This window comes from Vicugna pacos, chromosome 6, assembly GCF_048564905.1.
Source record: "Vicugna pacos chromosome 6, VicPac4, whole genome shotgun sequence".
Classification (NCBI taxonomy): domain Eukaryota; kingdom Metazoa; phylum Chordata; class Mammalia; order Artiodactyla; family Camelidae; genus Vicugna; species Vicugna pacos.
Window position 1 is genome coordinate 2,803,923 of NC_132992.1, and position 25,144 is coordinate 2,829,066.

Sequence of the window (25,144 nt, forward strand, 5' to 3'; positions counted from 1 at the left end):
GTATGTGACGGTGCTTTGTATGCTGTAAGATACAGTCCATAAAATGTCACGGTGGTGGTGTCCCCCCTTCCCAGGGACAGCGGTTGGAAAAGAACCCCTTATGGTTGGAGTGATATCCTGAGAACCCTCTTGAGCACACACGCCATGTGCATTTATTTTGGCAGCCACAACGAACGTCCCTGTCAAAGGACCAGAGAAGGGCTTCAGTCCCCGCTCCTCCACTAACACAGACTGTCCCCGGTCACCTCCCAAACAGAGGTAAGGCCACTTCCCGCCTCCACCCACTGCTGTGAAGGCAGGACAGTGGGAAGTTGCTCTGCAAACTATCGAAGTGTGCTCCATGCCCTGTGACCCCAGGGGAGGGGGGAGATGCAAGTCACAGGTAGAGGGACCCTTGGCTTCTTTTCCTGCTGTTGAGAATCAAGAGGCTCACAGGGAAAGGAAAGTGGGGAAAAGGCCAGCGAGAAAGCTGCCAAGCAGCAACGGTGGCTGGGCGGGGAGAGCTGAGCAGGAAGAGGGCAGCACGCAGGTTTCCAGCGTCTCTCTCATCCCTCTGGGGTCTGGCAGCCTAGTGTCTTCAGAACTTAAAAGAAAAAAAAAAGGCAGCCATCTCCCCCTCCTCCCCATCACCGGCCAAAAAAAAAGCCCACCTTGCAAGAGAAAGCTGCTGGGTGTGTACACATGCAGGATGGTTTGCTCTGTGTCATATGCTCCACTGGGGTCTCCTGGGAACTCTGCGGGGCAGGGTGATGAGGGTCCCTGGGGAAGGGCCCTCCCTTCTCGGTTCACTGGGCTCTCTCGGGCCAGAGAAGGGGCGCCTGGGCAGAGGTATGAGCAGCCCAGCCCACACTATGTGCTCCCGGACCCCAGGTGTGAACCGCTGAGGGGACCTGCTTCCCTCCACCCCACCCCCAGCAGCTGCTCCCTCAGATCGGGGTGGGGGGGGGTTGGCCCTGGAGGGGGTGGATTCTGAGACAGCCCTCCTGGCTGCGCTGAACTAGAAGGTGTAAGAAAGCAGCAGAACACTGCCTGTGCTTCCTTCGCGCCGGCCCCCACCGCGCAGCCTGGGCAGCGTTGCTGCACTGGGAGACTTTCTCCCCCCGCCCCGTTCCCCCCCCCCGGAGCCGGCCCTGCTCCCCCTTCCCCTCCCCCGCGCTGTTCACGCTCACTGATGCAATGCACCTGGCCTCCTCCCCGCGTGTGTGTGTGTGTGTGTGTGTGTGTGTGTGCGCGCGCGCGTGCGCCCAGCCTCCAAGCCACAGTCTCGGAGAATTCGTTCCAGGTTCGGGGCGCCAGGCAGGTCTGATTTCCAGAGCAAAGCATCGACACAGGCCAGTGGGGAAACAGGAAAGCAAACCCCGGACCAGAATTCTACACAGGTGATTCCTGCCAAGGTAAAGGCGATAATCGGGGAGAGACGACTCAATGCATAGCCCCTCCCACCTCCAGCCCCAGGTCTCCGCTTTTATTCTCCTAGAAGGGTTCCAGCAATTACCGCTGAGCATCCATCCATCAGCTGGGCCAGAGGAACTCTTAAGAACTCTGATGGAAACCACATTTTCTGAAGGGCCTGGCTCGCCTCCCCCATCCCCCACCATTTCAGGCTGAGCTGGCATCACAACAAAAACAATTTCAAAGCACAGAGACCATAAACACCAAATTAAAAGGTAAAGTAAAAAGGGAGGAGATGTTTACTGGAAACTTGAGTTCTACTGCCCAGAAAATATAGGTCTTTTTTTAAACACACACATATATATAAGGCCAGTGCCGCCCACCTTAAGAAAAACGTACTTTGCTCCGTGTACAGCTTTCTTATCTGCCCCTGACTATGCTCGGCTCGTGACCGTGAAGCCAGGAATAATTACCCACAGAGAAATAATAGCCTTGGCCACCGTCAGGGCCTACCAGAGCCAGTCCTGCATTTGCTGATGATCACGCAACTTGCTCGCAGGACAATCGTGAGTTTTCTGATGCGCAGATAATCATTCCCATCCCAACCTGAGATGCAGTCACCGCTGAGAGGCAGCCGGGTGGTTACCGGAACCAAGCACAATCACCTTACATGGTATTTCTGGGAAATTCAGGTGGGCGGATGGTAATCATCAAGGCAGGAGGCTGGCCAAGACGACCCCTCCTCTGCAGGGGAAGGAAAGAGCAGAGGAAAATTGCCTCCCAAAAGCAGAGAACATCAAGTTATTCCTGCTAGCAGTGGGGTGCCCCTCAGGGCTGCTCCCCAGAGATAGCCAACGTCGCATTAGAAGCGGGGAGACAGGCCCAGTTCAACGGTGGGGCCCCGCGTCTCCTTTCACTAGCTCAGGCCACGTCCCTTGGTGCATCCATCCCATCCCCCTACCCATCACCCCACCTTCTGAACCCTGGGTACTTGCCCTGTGACCGCAGCACAGAAGGCCTCCACTCCTGTCCTGCACTTGTGCATTCAAACCCCCAGGAAGAATGGAAGCTCTCTGAGGGCAGGAGCCAAATTTGCCATTTCTCTGAGTGCCTTGCTTCCTAACTACTGACTGACGGATGCCTCATTTATCCGAAAACCAGCAGCCTCCATCTGGCCTAAGTGTCTACACCTGCATCTCCAGCCTTAGCGTTTTAAAAGCCCCTCGGCCCAGGCCCCTCCCACCTGTGAAGCTCTTCGGGCTTGAGGAGTACTGACAAGACCTCTTCCCTCCTGAAGCTCACTTCATACCCATTAAATTCACCTTTGTGGTCCTACCACCACCACAGCATGCCCTTCCCTCTACCTGAAAAGACACTAGAGTTTAGCTGCCCTTTCCCAGCCATGTTCCATCTGGACAGCTGTGCCCCCTGACTTCCTAGGCTGTGCGGATGGCGTCCATGCGGGAAACCACGAACAACTGGGCACACGCGGGAGGCTGGGGATGCTACAGCTGATGAAGTAGCGAGATGCTCTCCATCGAAGGCAGGAACACTTTCACCGAAGCCCAGGGAACAGCGTAGCTGACGCACTTCCACAGCCCCTGAAATCCACCAGGAGGCTGCCGAGGATCCGACGCTGAGGGACGCCAGCGCCGGCTGAGGCCTCTGACTGAGCTTCATGAAAAAAAGTGTGGGTGTGGGTAATGGTCTGTTTCACCCAGTCCTGCCCCACCCCTGCCCTCGCTCCACCACACCCCTCCCCCGACTCAGCACTCTGAGTTTCCCAAGCAGCAATAACCAGCTACAGATGGTTCCACTACTTCAGAGACGCTGGGAAACCACTGACCCAGAGATATGGGAAAACTGGGGCTCCAAGCCTCCGGGCAGCAACTCACCATCAGCAGTTGTGATTACCAAACCAACAGGCTTCTAAAATCTAGAAGTTTTTTCTCTCTGTGTACATGTGCTTTTCATCCACTTTTTTTTTTTTTAAACCAACCACTATCACTTTTCCCCAGAACAGATGCCCGGAACACTGAACCACACAGCTTTACCTCAGATCTCAGGCTGCTGATTCTCATTCCTGGCTCCATATCACAATCACCCGGACAGCTTTAAAAATACTGATGCTCAGGCCCCACCTGCAGAAATTCTCAATTGCTCTCAGGCGGGGTCTGGGTACCCCGAATTTTTATAAGTAGCCAAGGCTAAGAACCTTCTACAGTAAGATGGACAAGCAAATGTGAATCATTAGGAAGCAGGCGTCCCAGCTGTCACAGCTTAGCCCGCACCTCTAACCTCTTTCCATCCCGCTTCAAGCGCGGGCCCCAGTCTCCAGCCCCCGGAGTGATTGTACAGTGATCCTGAAACTCTCCGAATGAGTAACAGAGTCATTTCTTTGAATGCAAGCTCAAGAATGAGAACGTTTAAGGTGGAGAAACGTTAAAAATCCTGCTAAGCCGACACCTCTCGGTTGTCAAGGAGGAAACCAGGGGCCGGGGGAGCAAAGTGACTCACCCAAGGTCACGAAGCTGGTTCCCAATAAGACGGGCCTGGACCCCAGGTCTTCCGCTCTGGTTCTCCCTCCAAGCACCACACAGGAGCCCCTGGGACCCCCACCCCCCAACAAAAGCAAGGTCCTAGGAACAGCTGTGGTTTATTTCTCATGTGCTTTCAGCAGCCAGCCTCTCACGGCTTTATCTCCTTCGCCAGCCTTAAAACAGCTAAGGGCAAAGATGGTTCTTCTCTTTAAAGAGGCCTGAGCGTGCTGGTCAAATCAGAATCCTCAAAGAATATATACTTACTGGCTGGCGGAGACTCATGCAAAAAGCCATTAGCAGAAAGAGGCTACCCAGGTTTTGAAAGGGCACTCTGTGGAGCTGCGGGGCTGAGAGACCCAAAGCCCGCAGCGTATTCTGGTTTCTTGTGGATAAGAGAGAGCAGACTGTTGGTTTCAAAATCTCTAACCAACCTGTGAACACGGTTCCCTTCCTTCCCGTGTATTTTTACAGCACCACGGCTGGAACGCAGCTGGTGCCTAAAAGCACGTAGGAAGCCTCTGCCTTGGGCTAAATGAGAATTCCTCTTTGCCTGCAGACTGATTCCCCCCAGCCTGGGAACGGGGACGAGATTCTCATCAGGTGAGCCTCATGTCAACACAAGCCTGGCAGCTCCAGGCAGCAGGGTATTTATGACTGTTTAAATCAGCAGGGCATTGACAGCTCCTGGACCAGGGTGTCTGGCAGCGGTACCACCACCATCACCAACTAAAGATGCTCAGTAAGTATCTGGTGAGTTAAACCATGACTGCAGCAGAGTTAAAGAAGGTGATCAATGAACGGGCCAGGTCTGAAGGTAGATAGAGCATCAGATGAAAAATTAGATTTGCCCCCCAGGAAAATATGTGCTTCAAGAAACGAATGAAAAGCAAGAAGTCAGGGAAGAGAGGGCAGAGGGGTGTTGTGAAGTATCAGAGCTGGTCCAGACCTCAGAGGATCTCTCTTGGAGCTTGAGTAACTGAGCAAACACTGATACCCAGAGAAGCCAAGCTGACTTTCCTGAAGTCAGAAAGCCAAGCTCCACCAGACAGTGGCCGAGGGGCCTCAGCCTCACGAGAGAAACAGGACACCAAGGTCGCAGTCCCTTCACGTGCACTCCTGTGTCTGTTCACTCACTGGTTCAACACTTCATTGAACCTGAGGGCTCCCATAATGATGAAGATAAAGACCAGTGTAGGTTATGGAAGGAGAACAGAAGGAAACGGCCAAAGTTCAATTCCAAGTATTGCTGGGGTGCTCGGATATGGACGCCCAGAGGGCAGCAGAAGCTGAGGGTCCCCAGCTGTGCAGGACCACGGAGCTGGGAGCCAACCCCACACTGAGACCCAGGGAGAGGAGAAACACTTGGAAATGCAATTTTGATTCAGCCCAGCTGGGTGGAAAGAGGTCCAGCGTGTGGTTCGATTTTTCTCGTCACTGAAGTTAAGGCCGATAGGCAAAAAATAAAAGCAAAAAACACAGTGGCCAAAAGGTGACATTCAAAAAGATTCCTGGATCAAAGTCCCTTTGTGAGCACTGTTATTTCACCCTCCTCCGAACGGTAACCACTTCCCACATGAGCCCCAGTAAGGCGACCGTGCAGCCCACAAAAGAGATAGAAGTGTGACCACACTTCCCTCTTATAAACAGGCGATGGTAAACATCGGAGACCACTGGTCCACAGCCGTGGTTAAACAAAGGGTCGGGGGCCCCCTGGAATGGCTGTCAGGGCCTCCATCTCCCCACATGCTGACTCCGAGTGGGGACCCTGGACCATTAACTTCAGAGCTCCAGCTGGTCAAACAGAACGCGCCTCACACTGGAACGACTTCGCTGGGTTTCATGCCCAGGCTTCACCTGGCCACTAACTACTCTTGGAAACTCAGGAATTTTCAAGGGAAGTAGCTGCTCTGGTTCCATGGCCCATGTTCAAGGATGCTTCTCTGTGGGGGGCCTTGCGAAGAGGGCAGGAGGGCAGCGTGTCACGTGTGTGCTGCGAAGTGCACACCCCACCCCCACCTCCTGGACCAGCCGTGGTGATAGGTTCTCTTTTTTTTTAACAACAAAAGCCAAAACTGCAACTTTTTCCATCCAGCAAGAAAAACAGGCAAACCTCAAATGAACCATCTTTAATTAGCTCTGCGATGTTCTGGGGGTCCCGAGTTACCCCAGCTCCTAGATCAATAGGAAAATACATCACGAGGCCTTGGGACAGCCTCTGTTTTCTCTGAATTGGAATGAAAAACACATTTGCAGACCTGAAGTCAGTTATTAGCTGACTGTGACAGGAAGACTCCAGGGTATTCCTGTCGGCAGAATGTTCCACCAGAAAAACGACCAAGAAGTTCTATAAATCGGCCAGCTCTTTGTTTTTAACCACTGAACATTTATAGAATTCTTATTTCTTCATCTATATGCTTTCAGAGAAAGTTTCCAGCAGCTTCAAAGCCAGTGAGACGCACAAAGACGCTAAGTATGCAATTATATTTCACAGGGTTTTGAAGCTAGAATACTGCAAGAACCTTTAGAAAAGTTTCCCCTGGGGGCAGGAGGCTCTTAGCTCTGTACCCTGCCCCCACTCCACACTCGAGGGCAATTTTTACCTTCATTTTGTCAACAGGAAAACAAGACTGCTAGAGGCGTGGAGACAGAAATCTTGAAACACCCTGGCTTGGGTCAGAAAATATGCCATTCTCAGGCACAGCATTCAGAGGTTCTGACCGTCTCCTCTGAGTCTGACTTCCATCTCTCTCTCTCCCTGAGGCCCAATCTCCTGTTCCGACACTGCCCGAAGGCAGGCTGCTACAACCCACACCGTAGATGCTCCGAACATAATTATATACTCATCTCTCCAACTGTACTACAGGCTTCATGAGGGCAAGATCTGGTCTCTGGGTGGTCTGCCAATCAGTCATAACCTCAGAAAACAGCACGACACCAGGCCAGTGTTCAGGAGCCTACTCAGAGAAGGGGGAAGACAGCAATTAACAAGTATTCATTGAAATTTACTAAGTACCTAGCAGTACTAAGTACCATAACCAGCCAAAGAAACAGCCTAAGTCCTTGACTTCAAAAGGCTTATCACAATCCATTATTTCTGCCACTGACTGCATGTGACGTGACAGTGGCCAATGAGAGACCAGGAGGCTTCTGGGAAAGGTTCCCTTCCTGGAGAAAGAGACCCTCCCCCAAAGAGAAGCAGCCTTTCTGCCTTGGATGCAACCACGTAAAGAGGACACTGCCTGGAGCCGCTGTGGCCATCACCGGTCATGACAGCTGGACCCCGAAGACAAAAGCCATCAGGCTGAAGGTGGCAGAGCAGAAAGATGGCAGGCTCCCAAGTCCTTGCTGGTGCCTGAACCCTCCCTGCCTCTAGACTTGTCAGGGGAGATAATACACCCCTACACTGTGGACGCTGTGAGCAGGGTTTCAGGTTACTGGCAGCCCAAAGCATCCGAATACAGGGAGTCTGGCCCCTGATCCAGATTAGGGATTGGATCAGAGAGGGAGGGAGCCCACTGGCTTACTGAGGAATCCAGGCATTAGAAACCGAGGGCCTCTGCTAGGGAGGAGAGGGTGGCAATGGGGAAGAGAGCTGGAACCCAAGAAACACAGGAGCAGATTCCAGCCTGACCCACAAGATGGCCTAGTCATCTCCATGAAGCCCAGGGCCCCGTTCCCACGCTGCCTATCCTATGAACTGGAACATAAATAATTAATGCTCCCTGCCCACATTCACCCACACACATGCCTCCTTGCATCTGTGGGGTTTTTTTTCAAAAAAAAAAAAAAGGAAATGCATCTTGTTCTATTTATAAGACATGGCACAGCCACAAAGGATGACGACCAGAGCACCGCAGTATCAGCTGAAGTTCTCCAAGCAAGTGCCAAGTTTGGTTTGAATTTACACTTCGCTTTTCTCAGCCCGTAAGCAGGCCTCTTCATCACTCCAGCTCCTCTCCTCGGAGCTCATCAGACAGGGCCTCACCCACGGCAGACAGTTTGCCTGGAGAGCACAGAAAACTCAGGTCCCTCCCAAGACCCCCGACAGACGATTTGGGGCAGGAGAGGAAGGATGAGGCTTGGACGATCGCAGACGAATCCTGTGACATGCCCTCTCTCGGGGTTCCACTGGCAGAGGGGGTTACCTGGGGCCACCGGCTCCACGGCGGCCCTGGCACCATCTATGCATTTACCACAACCAAGGAGAAAGAAAAGGCATGTTCGCTGGTATTTTTAACACCTTCCAAAACGCTTCGGCAGAAGGTTTATTCGCTAAACTCCCACCAGCTCACAGCCAGCAGTATTTTGAGGCCTCACCACATATGGAGCAGGAGAGGTCAGCGCACAGACAAGGGCGCTGCTCCTGGCCATTAAATCTCATCTACACTGCACTGGACCTAGTGGCATCTCCTGGGTTCTGAAGGGAAGTGGCCCAAGGAGGGTGCAGACATCCCCGAGTCAGGTCAATGTCCTTCCACCCCCTCATTGCCACCCCCACGTGCCCCGGACACACCTCACCCCCACCTCCCACGTCTGCCCCATAACCTTCAGAGCGTCCGTCAGCACGGCCAAATGTCCCCAAAGCCCTACTGCACTTAAGTAAGCTCCGGTGCTAACTTGACTAGTTTAGATTATCCTTAAGGTCTTGTCCAGTTTTCAGATATCATGTTGCCAACGTGCCAAATGGTCTTAGGCAAGTCAGTCCACTCAGAATGGCAGTAAATGACTATCAGTCCCTGACACTTTAGCACTTGGCACGGAAGCCTGCTGAGCGAACCCTCCCAGTTGCCGTGGTCAGGTACCACGATCAGAGGCCGGCTGACTTGCAGGAACTATTTATCCGGGTCTGCTCAGACAGTCCAGGTCTACACCCATTTCCTGGCCATAAGTGAGAACAGCACTGCCCCTTTTCACTCTTAGAAGAACCCTCATTTGTTTAATAAGTTTTATAGTCACCCTAGAATAGAAGGGGCAGAATTTCAGAGGCAAATCCAGCTCCATCTCCTATCATGAGACTTTAAGCAACTTCCCTGGATCTTCTTGTGAGGATGAGAATGGTAGCCCTTTCTCGGGGGGGCCTCGGGGCAGACAACTGGGGCTCAGGAACCAAGGACCTAAACTCAGATTCCTGTTTTGCCACTGGCCCCTCAAAGCCTCAGGCTCCTCCCCTATAAACATGAGCAACTCATCCTTCCCAGAATCCTGATGACGGGCAAAGAAAATCAACCAACTGGCCGATGCCCACCCTGGGGCCTGGCGTACAGCCGGCCCCCAGTCCGTGCTGCGTGTACCAGGATCAGGCCGAGGGGAGGGGGCTCAGGTGATCAGCCGCAGGGCAGCACAGCTGACCCAGAGCCTTGGACAAGGCTGAGAGCATCAGCTCACCGAAGCTTCTAGAACAGGACCTCCAGCACGCACGCCCTGAGTTCATACTCCTATTGAATTTTGTGCATCGTCTGTGATTTTCTCTGAGGTCTCTGTGAAAATGCGGCTGTGAACTTGGAAGCCTTACCTCCATCTCTGTCAAAAGGGGTTTTTAGCAATACTGAGTTGGGCTTCACAAAGAAATAATGAGTGACATGCGTAATATTTTGCAGCCTGCAAAGCGCTTTTAATGCACAGCTCATCTAAATAAACAACGTCAGTAATCCTACCGACAGAGGCATCGTTTTCTGCCATTTTACTGCTGAGGAAAGGGAGGCCCAAAGAGACCAGGTGACTGGTCTGTGGTCACCGGAGCAGTCAGTGGCAGGGCCGGGATTTGAACCCGAGTCTCCTGAATGCAAGCCCCTGCAGATGCTGCCCCTTCAGCAGAGGCCCCTATTCATGCTTTCCAGCATGGTCCACGAACTCAAATCAGTCCATGGACCCGAAACTTTTCTCTTCTAAAAACCTACAAACTTAAATTAACAACAAAAAGCTGCTTCTAAACAGATGAGGTAAATTGTACACCATCTCTCAACAGTCAACAGGATTTCTGTTTGCTCTCAGTGATAAAATAAATGACCACCACCAACTTAAATAAACTGTTTTACTCTCTTATGAAGGAATACACTCTGTTTTTAATACATGACAGCATTCTGTGAGTCTGCAGCCGAGAATTTCGGTATTTTTGCTCACTGCAGTGTGGTCTGGAATTGGAAAGCCTGGCCTAGACGATCATCAATGAAGAAATTGAAAACATCGACCGGAGACATTCGACATAAAGACACGGTGCCAGGCCCGGGGCGACCCAGAGAGAGGCCGGGACCGGATCTCTAGGCCTTTGCTTGGGAAGAACAGGCATCAGGCATGGGAGCCCAGCGAGCCCCTGCTTAATTTCCCAAGGAATCCATGTCAAGAGGCCAGCATGACTCACTGGTTAATTACCTGGAGCCCTGGGCTCCCAGAGCCCTTCTGGCTGCCCAACACATCTTCTCTCCTGACGGCGAACAAAACACCATTTTCACCCTGGTCCAGCCATAGCCTAAAGCTGTCCACATGGTGGTGTAAGGGATTATGACTCTAACCCGGATAACTCAGGCAGAAAACCTGCTGTTACCAGCCGCGGGGTGGGGGAGGAAATGAAACTCCAACAGACCGGTGTTCAGCCACGCCACTCCCCTGCTTTAAAATCTCCTGGGTGCTTACGGGGCAAGGTCCAAGCGCCAAGCCTGGCTGACTGAAGCCCTTGGCAACATCCTTCTCCAGCTCCTCCCCGGCCACTCCCTCCTCCACGTTCTGGCCACCGTGAACTGTCCGGCCTGCCCCAGACACCAGGCCCTTCCATGCTCTGTCTGGCCGGTGCCCCATGCCGCCTTCCCCTCACTCCCACACTCCTATCCATCCTTCAAAGCCCCGCTGGAGCATCACCTTCTCGGTGAAGCCTTCTGACTCCCCCAGAAAGAAAGCTGCTCTTCCTCTGGGCTCCCTAACATCACTTTGTCCAGGGTGTCCTTCCCATGAGCCCACCGTAACTGTGGTCACCATGTCCCTTTTTGCCTCTGTGCAGTTCAGAAACAGGATTTTTATCTCTGCACCTCTGTATCCCCTGAGGCCCAGCACAAAGTCGGTCCCCAGTGAATACATCCAACCACCAAAGGCACTCTCAGTGGCTGGACTCTCTGCTCCACTTTTCGGATGGACAACTGCCCTATGTATCACCTTCTCCCTGATCTGTTTTTAATTCGCTGATCTGGGTTCAAGGGGAGGGAAATCAATCCCCATGGAAGTGCCCACAATCCCCTGTCCATGGAATGGTGCCCCCGAGCGGGGCCTCAGCTAACAGAGCTGTGCTAACCACGGGCCTGCCTCCCCCACTGCTGGGTCCCCGAGCAAGAGTACGTACCTCTGCAAGCCCACCACCGTGTGTCATATTTAAAAGACAGAAAACAAGGTAACAGACTGATAAAGAGACAATGTTCTATCGTCCCACCTTGACAGATAACCTTAATACCACCCTGGAGTCCAGGTCCGAATGGAGAGTTCTCTGTCCCCTTGGTTTCACACTGGAACACGGACACTCAAGAGAGCTGGCCCCGAACCCCAGCCCACCCGAGCACCACCCCACCCTTAGAGGGGCTTCATGTACATACACACAGACATGACAAGCCTGAACTCCATCCAATTCCTCCATCCCCCAGGCCTGCCCACCTTACCAGCGCTTGGGCCCACGGGAGCACACCCTGTCCACGGTCTATGCAGTCTGCCCTTCCTGAGGCAGGTGGACCTGGGGAAAAGGTCCACAGGGGACCTGGAAGATCCAAGACCCCTGGGGGCGGGGACCCGGCATAGGAAGTGCAGACTCTATATGGGCCATCCCTGGGCCCTCAGCTCTGCCCCATGGAAAGGACCAGATCCAGAAGGACATTCAAAGCCTGGCCCTCTAAGTGTGAGTCCCTTCTGGCGCGCGACGAAGGGCAGCTCAGGGCGCCACCGGCCGCGTCTGGGTCATTCTGGAGCCGTGAGTTTCTGGCGCTGAACATTCTCACTTGACAACCCAGCCAACTGGTGAGGTGGGACTTGGGGCCGGAAGTGCTTTCCAACCGGGCCTCAAAAACACACCAGCAACCATAAACATCACGCACCTCCACACGCTGACGGGCAGGCTATCGGTGACAAGCCCCTGAGTCACCATGTTTCTTCTTCAGGATCCCCCCACCCCCCTCACCCCAGGAGCACTGATTCATCAAAGTTTGTTTTCAATACTATTATTTTTAGTCAGCCAAACAATTTTTAAAGTGACGATGGAGTGGTGGGGGAGAGGGGAGAGCCACTGAAGAATACGCATGTTTCCCTCTCAAGAGGCTGCCGGACCCTGGATCAACCAGAGGCCAGGTTGTGCGCATGTGCTGGAGGCCGATTCTTTAACCGCATCAACAGGGGTTCTCTAAATGGTGAGCCCTAAGAGCAAGGTGGGGCCAGAGGGGTCCCCCAGCCGCCACTGGGATCGATGGACATCATCAGTCAAATGCCTCCCTTGAAAGGGAAAAATGAGTGCTTACTGAGCACCTACTATGTGCTATGAGCTACAAATATCAAATATCAGCCAAGTGCTAGATCTCTCTCATCTCATTTGCATTGATTGCCAGGAGGTGGGTGGCCCCGTCCCCCTTTATGCAGACAAGGAAACTGGAACTTAATCAAGGCTGCCACGCAGTCTGGAACCTGCGACTCAAACCCGGGTCTGTCAGACTCCGGGGCCCTCTGTTCTTCCTTGATGACTGTGCTCTTCCGGTCCACCCACACCCCCCCACCCCAGCTCCCCAGGTAGTATTTTAAGAATCTGTCTGGGTAAAGATAAATGGCTACACACAACACAGAACAAACTTACTCCCCCTGCCCTTGCAGGCACACAGAGAAACAGGGCTCACCTGGTGTCTGACTCCCACGAGGGTGCGAGTCAGTTGACAGCGGGGAACATTTGCAGCAAAAGGAAAAACCCAACTTCCATCACCAGCGCCTGCTTTCAGCCACTTGTAACGACTCAAAAAGTTCTTTCTGGATCCATTACCCCACTGTTGGGCTTAGCCCAGAGGTGATTTTTTAAGGAAAAAATGCCTTTTGGCATTTTTAAGCTGTGACAGCGTAAAAAACAGACCTTTCAAAAACACACACCCAAAAAGCATTACTAGTTTCAAAAGTTCGGTCTCAAAGGGGAAAAGAAAAAAAAAAAAACAAGGTGACATCTCAGAGCTACAACTTGGCCTGGCGGTCTGTGATGCACGAGTTCGCGGTGAGAGCCACCAGCTTGATAAATGCTGCTAAGTTTCAAAAGCAAACCCTCACCCAGGCTGTCTTAAACCACCCTCGAGTCCTAAACTCCCAGCTAAGCTGTCAGGAGAAAAACTTGCCAGATGTAAGCAGGGAGAGGCATGTGATACAGAAAAAGTACTATTTCGGGGGAAACTCACTTTTCATTTCCGAGCTGGGGTTTAAACTTGTAACCTCCACGCTGCCCCACAAGAGGCGCACGCTTACGCAATCAAGTATAGCCTTTCTTTATATAGATGCTTGAAAGTAAATAAAGGCAGCTTCCTGGGTAAACTCTGACATATGAGCAAACATTTTCCACAGGTATCCTCTATAATGCCTACCTCTCACATTTAACCATTTTTAGGCAATTGTGGTCATTAGTTTAAGTAAACTTCCTGCTCCGAGGATAACCAAAAATAGCAACAAAAGAAGAAAAATTGCTCACTGCATCTCCAAAGACACACAGCCTCCCTCGTATTTGTCTATTTTTATATTCCTTTGTAGTTAAATTTCACTGATTTAGACGCACAGGGTAAGGGAGAGGCAGGGAGGAGAGAGGCACAAAATAACCAAAATTAAAGGCTGAACTATAGTTTTATTACTTTCAACTATAGAAATTCACTGGCATCAGACTGATAGGGTCTTAGGGCATTAATAATTAAGAAAACTCTGTGATGTGTGCAAAAGGGAGCTTCCAATACGATTGCATGAAAACCACTCTAGAGTTAAGAGTTCTCCAGTAGAGTTTATCCAGCCCATTTTCCAGCTGAGCATCTCTGAGGCCCAGAGATGTTAAGTGCCTCACCCCGGGTGACACAGCTAATTAGAAACAGAGCTAAGTCTACAACGTCCCCAGGTCTGTTGACTCCTGCCTCCAAAATGACTCTCAGAAGTTTGTTTATTACTAATTTTTCTTTGACAGCATTTCTGGGGAGAAAGGGCCTGCTAAACAAACTTCAGCCTAGTCCAGAATTAGCCCAACTTCTTAATTAATAGGCTTCTAGTGTGTTTTCGTTTTAAACTTGAGTCTCTCTGTCAAAACATCCTGCAGCAGCGTGCCACGGTGGCAGGCTGCTCTGTACAGCGGACGCCTCAGATAATCACAGCAGATAGGGGGACCCGTGTTATAGATTTGTTATTTCTGAAACTGTTAATTAAGTCAAAACAAAGAATGATGTTACACACACACACACACACACACACACCCTCATCAGGACTCAATCAACTGTAGAGCTTGGGGGATTTGATTCCCTGGCATTAAGAAAACAGTATTTACAAATTAACTAGAGTGGATATACGCATGATTATTACACTCCAGAGGACACGTGGTCAGCTGCCAGTGGACTAGAAGTTACAGGAGGGCAGAGTAAGGCATCTACCTAGTTCACTAGTGTGTCCCTCCTACCTGGAGCAGGAGGGAAAGCATAAAAATGAATCAGACAAGTTCTCTTGGGATCTTCGTTCTAAAACTTGGAGAAGCGCAAAATTAGAAACCAGACTTCTGCAAGGTGGGTTTAATATGGCAACGGCCAACTGGTTCCAGGAACCATGGAGCTTGAAGACTCCTTGGCCCAGGAAATGTCGGTGGTCAACAGAGATCCCCCGCCGTCCCAGGGAAGAGCTAGTCCCATCCAGCCCCGTCTGCAAAAGGCTGGGAAACCTCCTGGGCCCCTGCACACTCAGCAGGCTGCCTTCACTGGCAGCCTTTCGGGGACAGTTCTTTCCCTGTGGGGACTGGTCCTATCAGATGGGGATCTGGGCAAGAGGGCAGGGTAGATTCAAAAAAAACAAAAAAAGTCACTACATCAAAGGAGATCAGGACAAAAGTTAATCAGTATTGTTCCTAAGGCCCGTTGATTGAGAAAGCTGCATTCCACTTTAGAGAACTTAACTGCATTTATAGGAGGCTCCGGGAGCGGTGGAGCAAGGTGGGAGACTGGGCAACGGGAATAAAGTCGGACTGCAAGTTTTAAAGCAGGTACAGCTTAGTCCTATTTCATAAAAGAGCTCATACACCGACGCGGCTGTACTGTGCATCCAATGGCATTTAAAAATCTCCCAATAAGTTAACAAGTGGAAATTAATGGTCGCTCAGTCCATTAAATCGTGTTAATTTTATTTCCATTACAATAATGCAGCAATTACAAATTTACATTATTGAACCAATATTTATTTTTCAAAAACTCATTTTAATTGGATTCCTGATGGGATTAAGCTTGAGCCAAATTCTCTCCATTATCAACTGCCTGCATTTCTCATCAGAACTAAATGACTGTATTTACTGACTTTTTTCTATTGTTAGAATTGTCATTTATTTTTTTTAAACAACTTTATTATGATATAATTCCGGGACAGTAAACTATGCATATTTCAGATATGCAGAATTGTCATTTAAAACTTTACATCCTTGTGAAGGCGTTTTAAAATAGATTATTCAAAGCTCTTAGGTCCATGTAGAAACTCAGGCTTATGTTCAGCAAGTGTTAACCAGAGAAGGGAAAAGCTGGGTCACAGCAAACCTCTGAAATTCTAAGCATCCACAATCACCTTCAAGGTGCCCACTTTCTCACTGACGCTGTTAGACTCTGAGCTAATATATGTAAAGTCACTGTTCCCACCAAGAAAACCTGAATTTCAGGTTTGCAATACTAATTACTTTCTACTTCAAAGAGAGACCACTTTGCAGTGGAGTAAAATACTGAACAGAAGTCACTAGCCTTCGGGTGCAAATTATGAGGTAACATATTCATAGCAGTGCTCTGTTTAGGAAGAAGGAAGATAAAGCCGTCCTCATTCCTGTAGGCAACTGTCACGGTGAAGCCACAAGTTCGCACGATCGTACGGCCTTCCAGAAACTTCCTTCGGATAATAACTCCTGTCCCCCTTCTGGTTTTCTACCTCACACTGACCCCTCTCTTCTTCCCCCACCTCCTCCCCCAGAATTAATGGTCCCCCTGCATCCCTGCGCATTTTGTACAGCCCTTGGCCGAAATTTTGGGCAAGTCTGTCTCCCACTCTAGACAGGGAGCCCCTTGTGAACAGGCGCCTTGCCACGCACATCACAGCAGGTATTTAATTAAGTGATGGGATAGTTTAGTAGCAAACGGGTGCTACACATAGACAGCTAAACGTAACTCGTCCGTCAAACTCTGTTTTACCAAACACTTCCACAGGCTTTACCTCATCCAGCTTTTACAGGTATCAACACAAAACCTCTAAGACATTAAGTGAACCGCTACATCAAACCAGGTGTTATAACAGCAAGATACAGGACCTGGATTCTGTGCTTTTTCTAGAGAAACCAGATGGCTGGCATTATTTTGTTGTCTAACAAAGTGACTTCTACACTATTTAAAAAACACATCGTAATCCACCCCCACCCTCCAAAAATACATTACTCCACACCAGAGCTCCTATTTCTTCTGATGAGAATAAGAAACAGACGCTCAACTAATGCCCTACTGATGTCTCCTTTATTGAAATGGAAGCTCCCACAGACAGGGGCCACCTCACTTTTATCTCTGCATCCACCCCCACTGCCTGGATACTGACTCAGACATGGGAGGGGCCAATAAGTATCAAAGAAGCCACAAAATCCAACCCTGTATCATGCGATTAGGAACTGTGAGCAAAGGGCTGTCTGCCACATGCACTGGTCCAAATGCTGAACTCCTGGGGACAAGCAGCAAGTTCCAAGGTTCCGAATGTCAAGGGAACGTCAAGTGGCTCCTAGGTTAGGCCAGAGCTCTGAGCCAGCCCCGTTGTCCAGCAGGCCCCCTCCTCTTCCCACCCTCGGGCAGAACTCCCCTGATCATCAAGGTTAACAATTGAAAGGAGAGGATGGGCCACGCCTGCAGCAGACACAGTAAGCTTGCTTCCCGTGGGCCACATAAGAACGGTGCTCTGAGTTGCAGCTGAGAGAGAAGAGGGGGCAGGGGATGCTGAGATGGAGAGGGTATTGAAGAGGCCACTCCTGCACCCTTGGGCTGTCCCCAGAAGTCTGAGAAAGGCGTGTTAGAGATGAGGATCTTTCTCCTTTCTCCGCAGGGTGAGAGCAGCCTGGCAAAGTCCAGGCAGATGAAAGGAGGAGGCCGTGCCCAAAGAAGATGCACAGAAAGGGAGGAGATGGTGTGTGTCAGACCCGGTGTTTGGTTCAATTCCCCATTTTCCTCTGGACGTGGTGCTCTGACACAAGAAAGCCCAAATTCCCTTCCAAATAAACCAGCCCTTCAACAATTGCGCCAAGGCATGGATCCCACTGGTGGAAACCCAAATTATTGGTGTCCATCAGGACAGTCATTTTCAAAGGTGCCTGGCTCCTTATCACGAACACGCACGCACCTCCCCTGCCTCTCAGTGGCAAATGCATAGTTATCAAAGGCAGTGAGGAGAGAGCAGACAATTTGACCGGCAACCCCACAACAGATGGGGGCTCAGAGACACCCCGATATCACCAGTGTGAAGCCAGCTAGCCACCTCCCCAAGACGTGGCCCTTAGTTTTCTGCCCACGACCAAAACAGCAGTAGCTGTTGCCAAGGGAGACAAGGTGACCCAGAGGCGTGGGCACAAAATCCAGGGATGGAAATCCACTTTGTCTGGATCCACCCAAGTGACTGGGTTTCCCTAACTGAAAAAGACGGAAAAAAATCTGCCGTAGCATTAGGTCCTTGCCAGGCAGGTAGAAGATGGCTCGGTCCTAACAGAGTCATGAGAAGGCCAAGTTAACTCAGGCAGTGGAGGACTTTGGAAGAGGAAAAGGCAGGCCATAACTCTGCTTCCCCAGAGGGCAAACTCCCACCAAGGCGAGCAAGAACCAGGCCTCTCCTCCAGCCTGTCACCAGCCCAGAGTTCAACACTGACAATCTTGCCAACAGATATCCATTAGGCCCATCCAGGGGGGTCAGCAAAGACTGTGTTCAGAACCTTCAAAGTCAGGAGCATGCTGGGTCCGGATCCCATGTTTTTTATGCCAAGCCTTTCCACCTCTCTCCTCCAAAGCGTTCTCAACCTTCAAAATCAGATAAATCTTAGGCCTACTGGCCTTATCTATTTTCCAGGAGTTTCTTTTTCCGGATCTCATAAAACCATGTGGAAGTTCTTTGTAAACACTGTATGCAGCTGCTCGTTTTATAATTGATAACCAATTTTTTTTTTCTGTTTCAAGGTTTAAAGCGCTTGTCCTCAACAGCACCCAGGCCGGTAAGAAGGCAGGTTTTGCAAACCCCTCCCCAGGCAGGAGAAGTATGACCTCCATTCACCCACCCTCCACCCAAAGGAATAATGAAGAATTAAAAAGCCAGGGCTGGGACCAGGACCTAGGGCTCGCTGACCATCACATCACACCATCTCCTCTGAAGTCAATTCTGGCTCCCGATCACACACCCAGAACTCACTTCCCAGACAGCACACCGCCTTCCCTCCCCCTTTATTGACTGGATCCACCCAGTTTTGAAAAAAATTATTATTTTTCAAGTCAGCACTCCCACCATATGTGGCATTAATTTCCAGAGGAGGCCTGCCCTGGGTTCCCGTGGACAGATGTTGCTTTGTGCCTGCCTGACACGGCTGGCAGCTCTTGTACAGCTGCCCCAAGCAGGTGGCCAGGGACGGAGTTCACTCCTGGCCCAGCAGCAAGGATGACAATTCCTCCAGGGCTCAGGCCCTGGGGACCCTCTACTCATTCCTCTGCAGCCTGGGACTCCAAGGACACATACACACTAACTCCCCCTCGGTGCAGAATCAGACTTTTAAAAGGAGCTGAGAGGGAGAGACAGGAGGCTAAGGTGCACCCCCCCCCCATACCCCAATTCCCAGCCAGGCAGCAGCTAAGCTAAGAGAAGGCCCTGGGGAGTGGAGACAAGTCACTGACCCCTTCTATCAGCCATCTGTGAGCTCCCGCCTGACCTAGCTAGCGCGAAGTGTAGGATAAAGGAGGTCCAGACAGATGGCAAAGCGCTTTGGGAAGGAGGGCTCTGTAGGAATGCGAAGGCCGATGCGAGGCCCACTTTGGGGTGCGTTTTGTTATCTCCTCAGCTCTAAGCCCCCCTCCGGTCTGCATCCAGTAGCAATCTCAGACTGAAAGGAGAGCAAAAACCGGGGAGGGGGGTGGCGGAGGTTGGGCAGAAGACCCTATTCTCTGCCACTTATCTCTCATTTAGAAGTCAGAGCATTGCACTGCAACTAAAGTGTGTGTGCGCGGAGGGGGCGGGAGACTGGCACAACCGAATCTAAAAATACTCGATAAAAATGCTAATCCCGAAGGCAAAGAGAGAAGGAAGAAGGAATCTGTCAATCACGAGGCTCCCGCTCCTCACCCACAGCCCCAGCTGTACGGACTGCATTCCTGTCGAGGAGGAAAGAAGTGGGGGGACAGGCACGAAGAAAAGAAAGGGAGAGACACCACCACCTCCACGAGCGCGGGCCGCGGGGGCGGGAGGCGGCGGCGGAGGAGGGGCTGCGGCCCGCGGAGCTGAACAAAGCGGGCCTCAAGTTCTAGCCCGCAGCTCCCCGGGGTGGGGGGGCGGCCGATTCCTGCAGCACCCCCTTTCCTGGAGGGGAAAAGCGAATGCGAGGTCTGGGAGCGCGAGTGCCGCGTGGAAGCCCCAGGCTCTGGATCTTTGCAAATCCAGAGAAGGTTTTGTTTGGGGTCCCCCCACCCCTTCCTGCCTGCGTTCCCACCCCCCGTTACACGCACACTCACAGACACACACAGGCGCACGCACGCTAGCCCTCCCGCTCCAACCCCGCCAGGCCGGCCCCGCCACGCCAGGTCCCGCCCCAGGGCCCCTCGGGCCCCCACCTGGGGATGGTGATGCACTTGGTGTTGACGTTCTGCGTGGTGATGGCCTTCTCCAGCTCGTCCAGCTGCCCCGTCTTCTTGAGCTTCTTGACCAAACTCTTGACCGCCTTCTCGCACCACTTCTCCTCCTGCCCGTTCTGCTCGCCCTTCTTCCAGCCCAGCAGGCGCTTCACGATCGGGGGGGTGAAAGGCAGGATGGACGACATGGCTGGGGAGGTGCGCGCGGGCGGCGAGGGGCGCCCCCGGCGGGGCTGGGCGCGGCGGGACGCCGGGGGCGCAGCGGGGAGTTCGGCCGGGGCCGGCCGCGGCCGCCCAAACTTCGCCTCAACTCTCGGCGAACTTGCCCGTGCTCCGGGCCGGGCCGCGGCGCTGCAGCCTGCGGGGCTCGGCGCGCGGCCCTGCAGCCCGGGCGGCTCCCACGGCCGGGAGAAGGGCGGCGGGGCGGGCGGGCGGCAGCGACGCGGGATCGGGAAGGCCCTGGACGCGGGGCGGAGGCGGCGGCCGCACGGCTCGGAGTGGCAAAAGAAAGTTTGGGTTTCCGCACGGGGTGGCTGTTTGGGTGCCGCCTCCAGGAAGGAAAGTCCAACCCCCAGCCAAACTTTGCTCGCCTCGCTCGCTTTGATGCGCAGATCCCTCCGCCTCGGCAGCCTCGCCTCTCCGCTGCCCTCCTCCTCCCGGGCTCGCTCGCTCTCTCGCTCGCTGGGCCGGCCCGGGGCGTGCGCCGCGCTCCCGCTCCCGCTCCCGCCCGCTCCCAGTCTGTGTTTCATGCAAATCCGCGTGCAGCCTCCTTTCCAGGCGCTGTCACCGCCCCCTTGCCGCCGGGGCTCCCCGCCTCCTCCCCCGCGCCCCGCCGCCTCCTCCCGCGGGCGCCCGGCCCGCCCCCCTTCTCCCCGCTCCCCCCGCCCCGCCCCGCCTCCGGGAGGGCGCCCGGCCTTCCCCCCGCCCGGCGCGGAGCACGCCCACGTGGGCGACCCGGGACAGCGGCCGCCGAGGCTGGAGCGCGCAGGACCCCGCGCGGCCCCGACCCGAAGTCCGGCGGGCGCCGGGAGGAAGTCGTGGGAAAGGAGCGGCGAGAGGGGCCCCAGGCGGGAGGGCCGGGCCCGGGCCACGGCGTCCGCTCTCGGAACCCACACTCAGGAAGCTCAGTTGGAGCGGCGGGCCCGAGAGGGCGAGACTCGCACGAACGAGCGCCGCCCGGCCGCAGGACCCCGGTCCGAGACAGAGGGCGCGCGGAAAGCGGAGGCCCAGGAAGTCGGGGCGCGCACTGGGACGCGCGCGCGCCGATCCCGGTCAGGGGCCTCGGCGGCGCCGGGGACTCGAGGGCTGTTTTTATTCTCGCACCGCTGAGATCACACAGGTTGAGATCTCCGAGATCGTGCGAAGGAGGGGTAGGAAGGGACTCTCAGAAGTGAAGATCTGGGGACCCCAGTGACTCCCTGGACAATAGCTGGAGCCAGGGGGTCCCTGGGGCCTTGGGAATCAAGTGCCCGACAGAAAATGGGCCTCAGAGGCATCTGTTGAGTTCAGAAAGAAATGAATGGGGGCGCCTAGAATTTATCTTTGGAGGAAAAGTTTCATTACAGGGTGTTTCGAATTTTATGATACAGAAAGATCCGAAATTTGACACCCAATACAAAGAAGGAGAGAGAGCTTTGTTTTCAAAACTGAACTCGCAAAAAGTGGGACGAAAGGGCAGTACCAGGAAACCTTATGTATTCCAAATGAGCTTTGTTGGGGAGCAAAGAAACACCGGGGTGCTGGGGGAGCTCTGGGGCTCTTCTCCCCACCGGCACCATTCTGGGGCAGCTGCGCAAAGACCCCTCACTAAGCTGCTTCCAGGAGTTACCCCAGGCCCCCGGGGCCTTTCTCCTCCTGCCCCTCCCCTACCAGGCCTCTAGCCTTTGTTTGTTTTTAACAGCAGGAAACTCCCGTGGTGAGAAGTTACCTCCAAAACCTCTAGCGGGTGGCGAGTTACAAAGCCCTGTGAGGTGTGGCCTAATCCACAACGCCAGCCTACAAGCTGCAGGGGTCCCTGTCTGGTAGGAGAGAAGGGCCTCCCACAAGCCTGTCAGCTGCCGGGGCTGAGGGCTGCGCTCCTCACCCTCCCCTCCTTCTAATTCCCTGCTTGCTGGGACCTTAAAAAGAGAATCCCTGAACCCCAACTGGGGCCGAATAACCTGGTGCCCGTTCCTGGCTGGTCCTGGGGCAAACCTGCAGCCCCTGTCATCTTGTTTCAGTCCCTCCCTCCCAGCCCTCTTGGAAAAAGAGAAGGGAGGAAGGCAATTAACATTTATTGATGACTTTCTTCAAGTGCTGCCCCCGATTCCAACTTCACGATGACTCTTGAGGCCCTAGGCGTCCCTATGCCTCCCATTTACAGATGAGGCAGTTGATAACCCTTACTTAAGAGCCCTGGCAGCAGAGATGGGATTTGAACCCAAAGCTCTGTGAGGCCTCAGTCCATCTTCTGGCCACTGCACCCAGCTGGCTGCCTTATAGAGTTGAAGATAACATCCTTGGTGGAACTCTTTGCAAAACAAAAGTTCTTTACACAGCTGCCGTCTTGGGATACTTCAAGAAATGTTTGCTCACCTGTAAAATGGGGCTAGAGATGGCTTTCCTCTCAACCTCCTAGGGCAACTGTGGGAATCCGATGTGAAAAGCTTTGCAAACAGTCAAGTGCTATAAAGGAGCAGAACCTTCCCCTGGGGCCGCTGCTAATGTGGGAAGAGCCCTGTGGGGGAGGGGCACAGTCCTGTTACATTCCCATTTGTGGAGCATCGCCGTGTTGCCATCCTCCTCTTTTCTGGGAATGAAATGAAAGACAAGGGTCCCTAACCTAAGGAGCTCACAGCCTAGCGTAGTGCCAAGGGGTAGCAGGTACGTGCCTGTGAGAAAGGGGCCCTTGCCTTCCGTCATCCTAGTAAAACACGTCTTTTAACCTGAACGTCAAATCGGGCTGATCCCACTGCGGAGAGGCAGTCAGATCAAGTAAAAGGACCTCAGGCTTCACCTGGCTTTCGATCCTGGCTCTCTCCCTCCCTTCACCTCACTGAGCATCTGTTCTCTGCACTGGAAGAAAGGAGCACACAGTTGTTACTGTGAAGAGCGGTGACTCTAGGAAGAGCATTAAAGTTGTTCTTCTCCAGCGTGTGCCCCTCATTTCACAAGGGCAGGAGCCGTGCCTGGGAAAGTGCAGTTTGCACTGTGATGGTGAGAAGCCCACGAGAGATCTGAGGATGGAAGGCAGTGGGAGGGCCTGGCGTGGGCCTCAGCCCCTGAACCACAGCCTGGGAAAGGCCCCTTGTGTTTTCAGCCCTCGCATTTTCCTGAGGGGAGGAAGCAACTCGTCAGCAGCTAGTCAGTGTGGCCGAACCAGGCTTCCCCGCACCTCCTTCACATGCCGCCACCCTGGGACGGGGGCATGCAGGAAGACAGTGCGGGACCCACGTGTGAGTCTAGCAAGGGCCATTTCTGGGCTGGTTCTTTCTCCTCTGGCCTCAGTTTCTCCATGAGAAGAAGTGGGGAAATAAGCCCAGTTTCACAAAGCAGCGAGGAGGCCCGAGGAGTGGATTCCTCCAGGTGCCACAAGGACCCTGTCTGCTCCCTTGACTTTGGGTGGTGAGTGGGTGGGCGGCTCTGGATGGAGAGGAGCTCGGTTCTGGCGCCTGGTCTCCTGGGGCCCAGCCACGCCGGCTTCTGCAGAGATTGTCCTCGGAAGGGAAACATTGGCCCGGTTAATTTTTCATCACGGTAAGTGCAAAGTTCAAGAGAGGCGGGATGGGGCTGGAGGCAGCGACTCTGTTTCCCTGGAAATAGTCAGTCCTGTCGGGGAGGAGCCCCACAAGCAGACTTGCCAGAAGGTTGTCATGTCTTTGGAATGGCTCCCAGGTGGAACACGGGAAAGAATAAACAACTGCCTCAATTCTGATGATTTTTCCATTAGTAAAGGGTGTTTAATCAGTAAATGATGAATCTAGAAAGAGCAGTAAAACTGTTCTGTCTTCATTTTACACAGACATAAAGTGACGACATGGTAAAGGGAAGTGGTTGCAATGTAGAGATAGAGTCAGGATCTCATCAGGACTCATCAGGGACTTTCATCAGCGTGTCCTCACCGGAGAGAGAGCCTCTGTCTTCACTCAGACCACTTTCTTCAGCTCTCTGTAGCATCTTATACACGTGAGCTCTCCTGTGGCACCAGACAGACCTGACTTAAAACATTTAGTCTAACCACATGATCCAGCAGTCCCACTCCTGGGCATATATCCGGAGGTTACTCTAATGCAAAAAGATACTTGCACCCCAGTGTTCATAGCAGCGCTATTTACATCAGCCAAGACATGGAAGCAACCCAAATGTCCATTGACAGATGACTGGATAAAGAAGTCGTGGTATATTAGTACAATGGAATACTACTCAGCCATAAAAAAGAATAAAATAATGCCATTTGCAGCAACATGGATGGACCTAGAGATCATCATTCTAAGTGAAGTAAGCCAGAAGGAGAAAGAAAAATACCATATGATATCACTCATATGTGGAATCTAAAAAAAAAGACACTATGAACTCATCTACAAAACAGACTCACAAAGTAAACAATCTTATGGTTACCAGGGAAAAGGCGTGGGAAGGGATAAATTTGGGAGTTTGAGATTTACAAATGTTAGCCACTATGTATATAAATAGATTTTAAGTTTCTTCTGTGTAGCACAGGAAACTATGTTCAATATCTTGTAATAACCTTTAATGAAAAAATATGAAACTGAATATATGTATATATATATATATATATATATATATATATATATATATGCATGACTGGGACATTGTGCTGTACACCAGAAACTGACACATTGTAATTGACTGTACTTCAATTAAAAAAAAAACTAGTCTGCTGTTTTCAGCTCTGTAACTTTGAGAAAGTCCCTTAATTCTGTGTGTCAGTTTCCTCATTCATATAAGGGGCATAATAATAACATCTGCCTCTTAGGAGTGCTGTAAGGAATCAAATAACCCATGTAGACAGCTTTCCACAAGCACAAAGTATGTTTTCAATACACAAGGGTATGACTGGTGCTCACCAGACAGTGCCATGCACAAGGATTTCTGCCTGTCCAGAACAGTGGATGGATCTTAAAAGCAGTTCCAAGTGAAGACAGTAACACAGAGAATGAA

General features: G+C 52.3%; 1 protein-coding gene across 1 annotated transcript in view; it reads right to left on the reverse strand.

Moving 5' to 3' along the window:
• The window catches only part of SMAD3 (SMAD family member 3), a 112,810-nt gene extending 92,051 nt beyond the window's left edge, over window positions 1-20,759 (reverse strand). The window contains exon 1 of the mRNA XM_031679467.2: window positions 19,967-20,759. Within this exon, the coding sequence (XP_031535327.2) occupies window positions 19,967-20,733 (767 nt within the window). The 5' untranslated portion in view covers window positions 20,734-20,759. The remainder of the gene's footprint in view (window positions 1-19,966) is intronic.
• Between the last annotated feature and the right edge of the window lie 4,385 nt (window positions 20,760-25,144).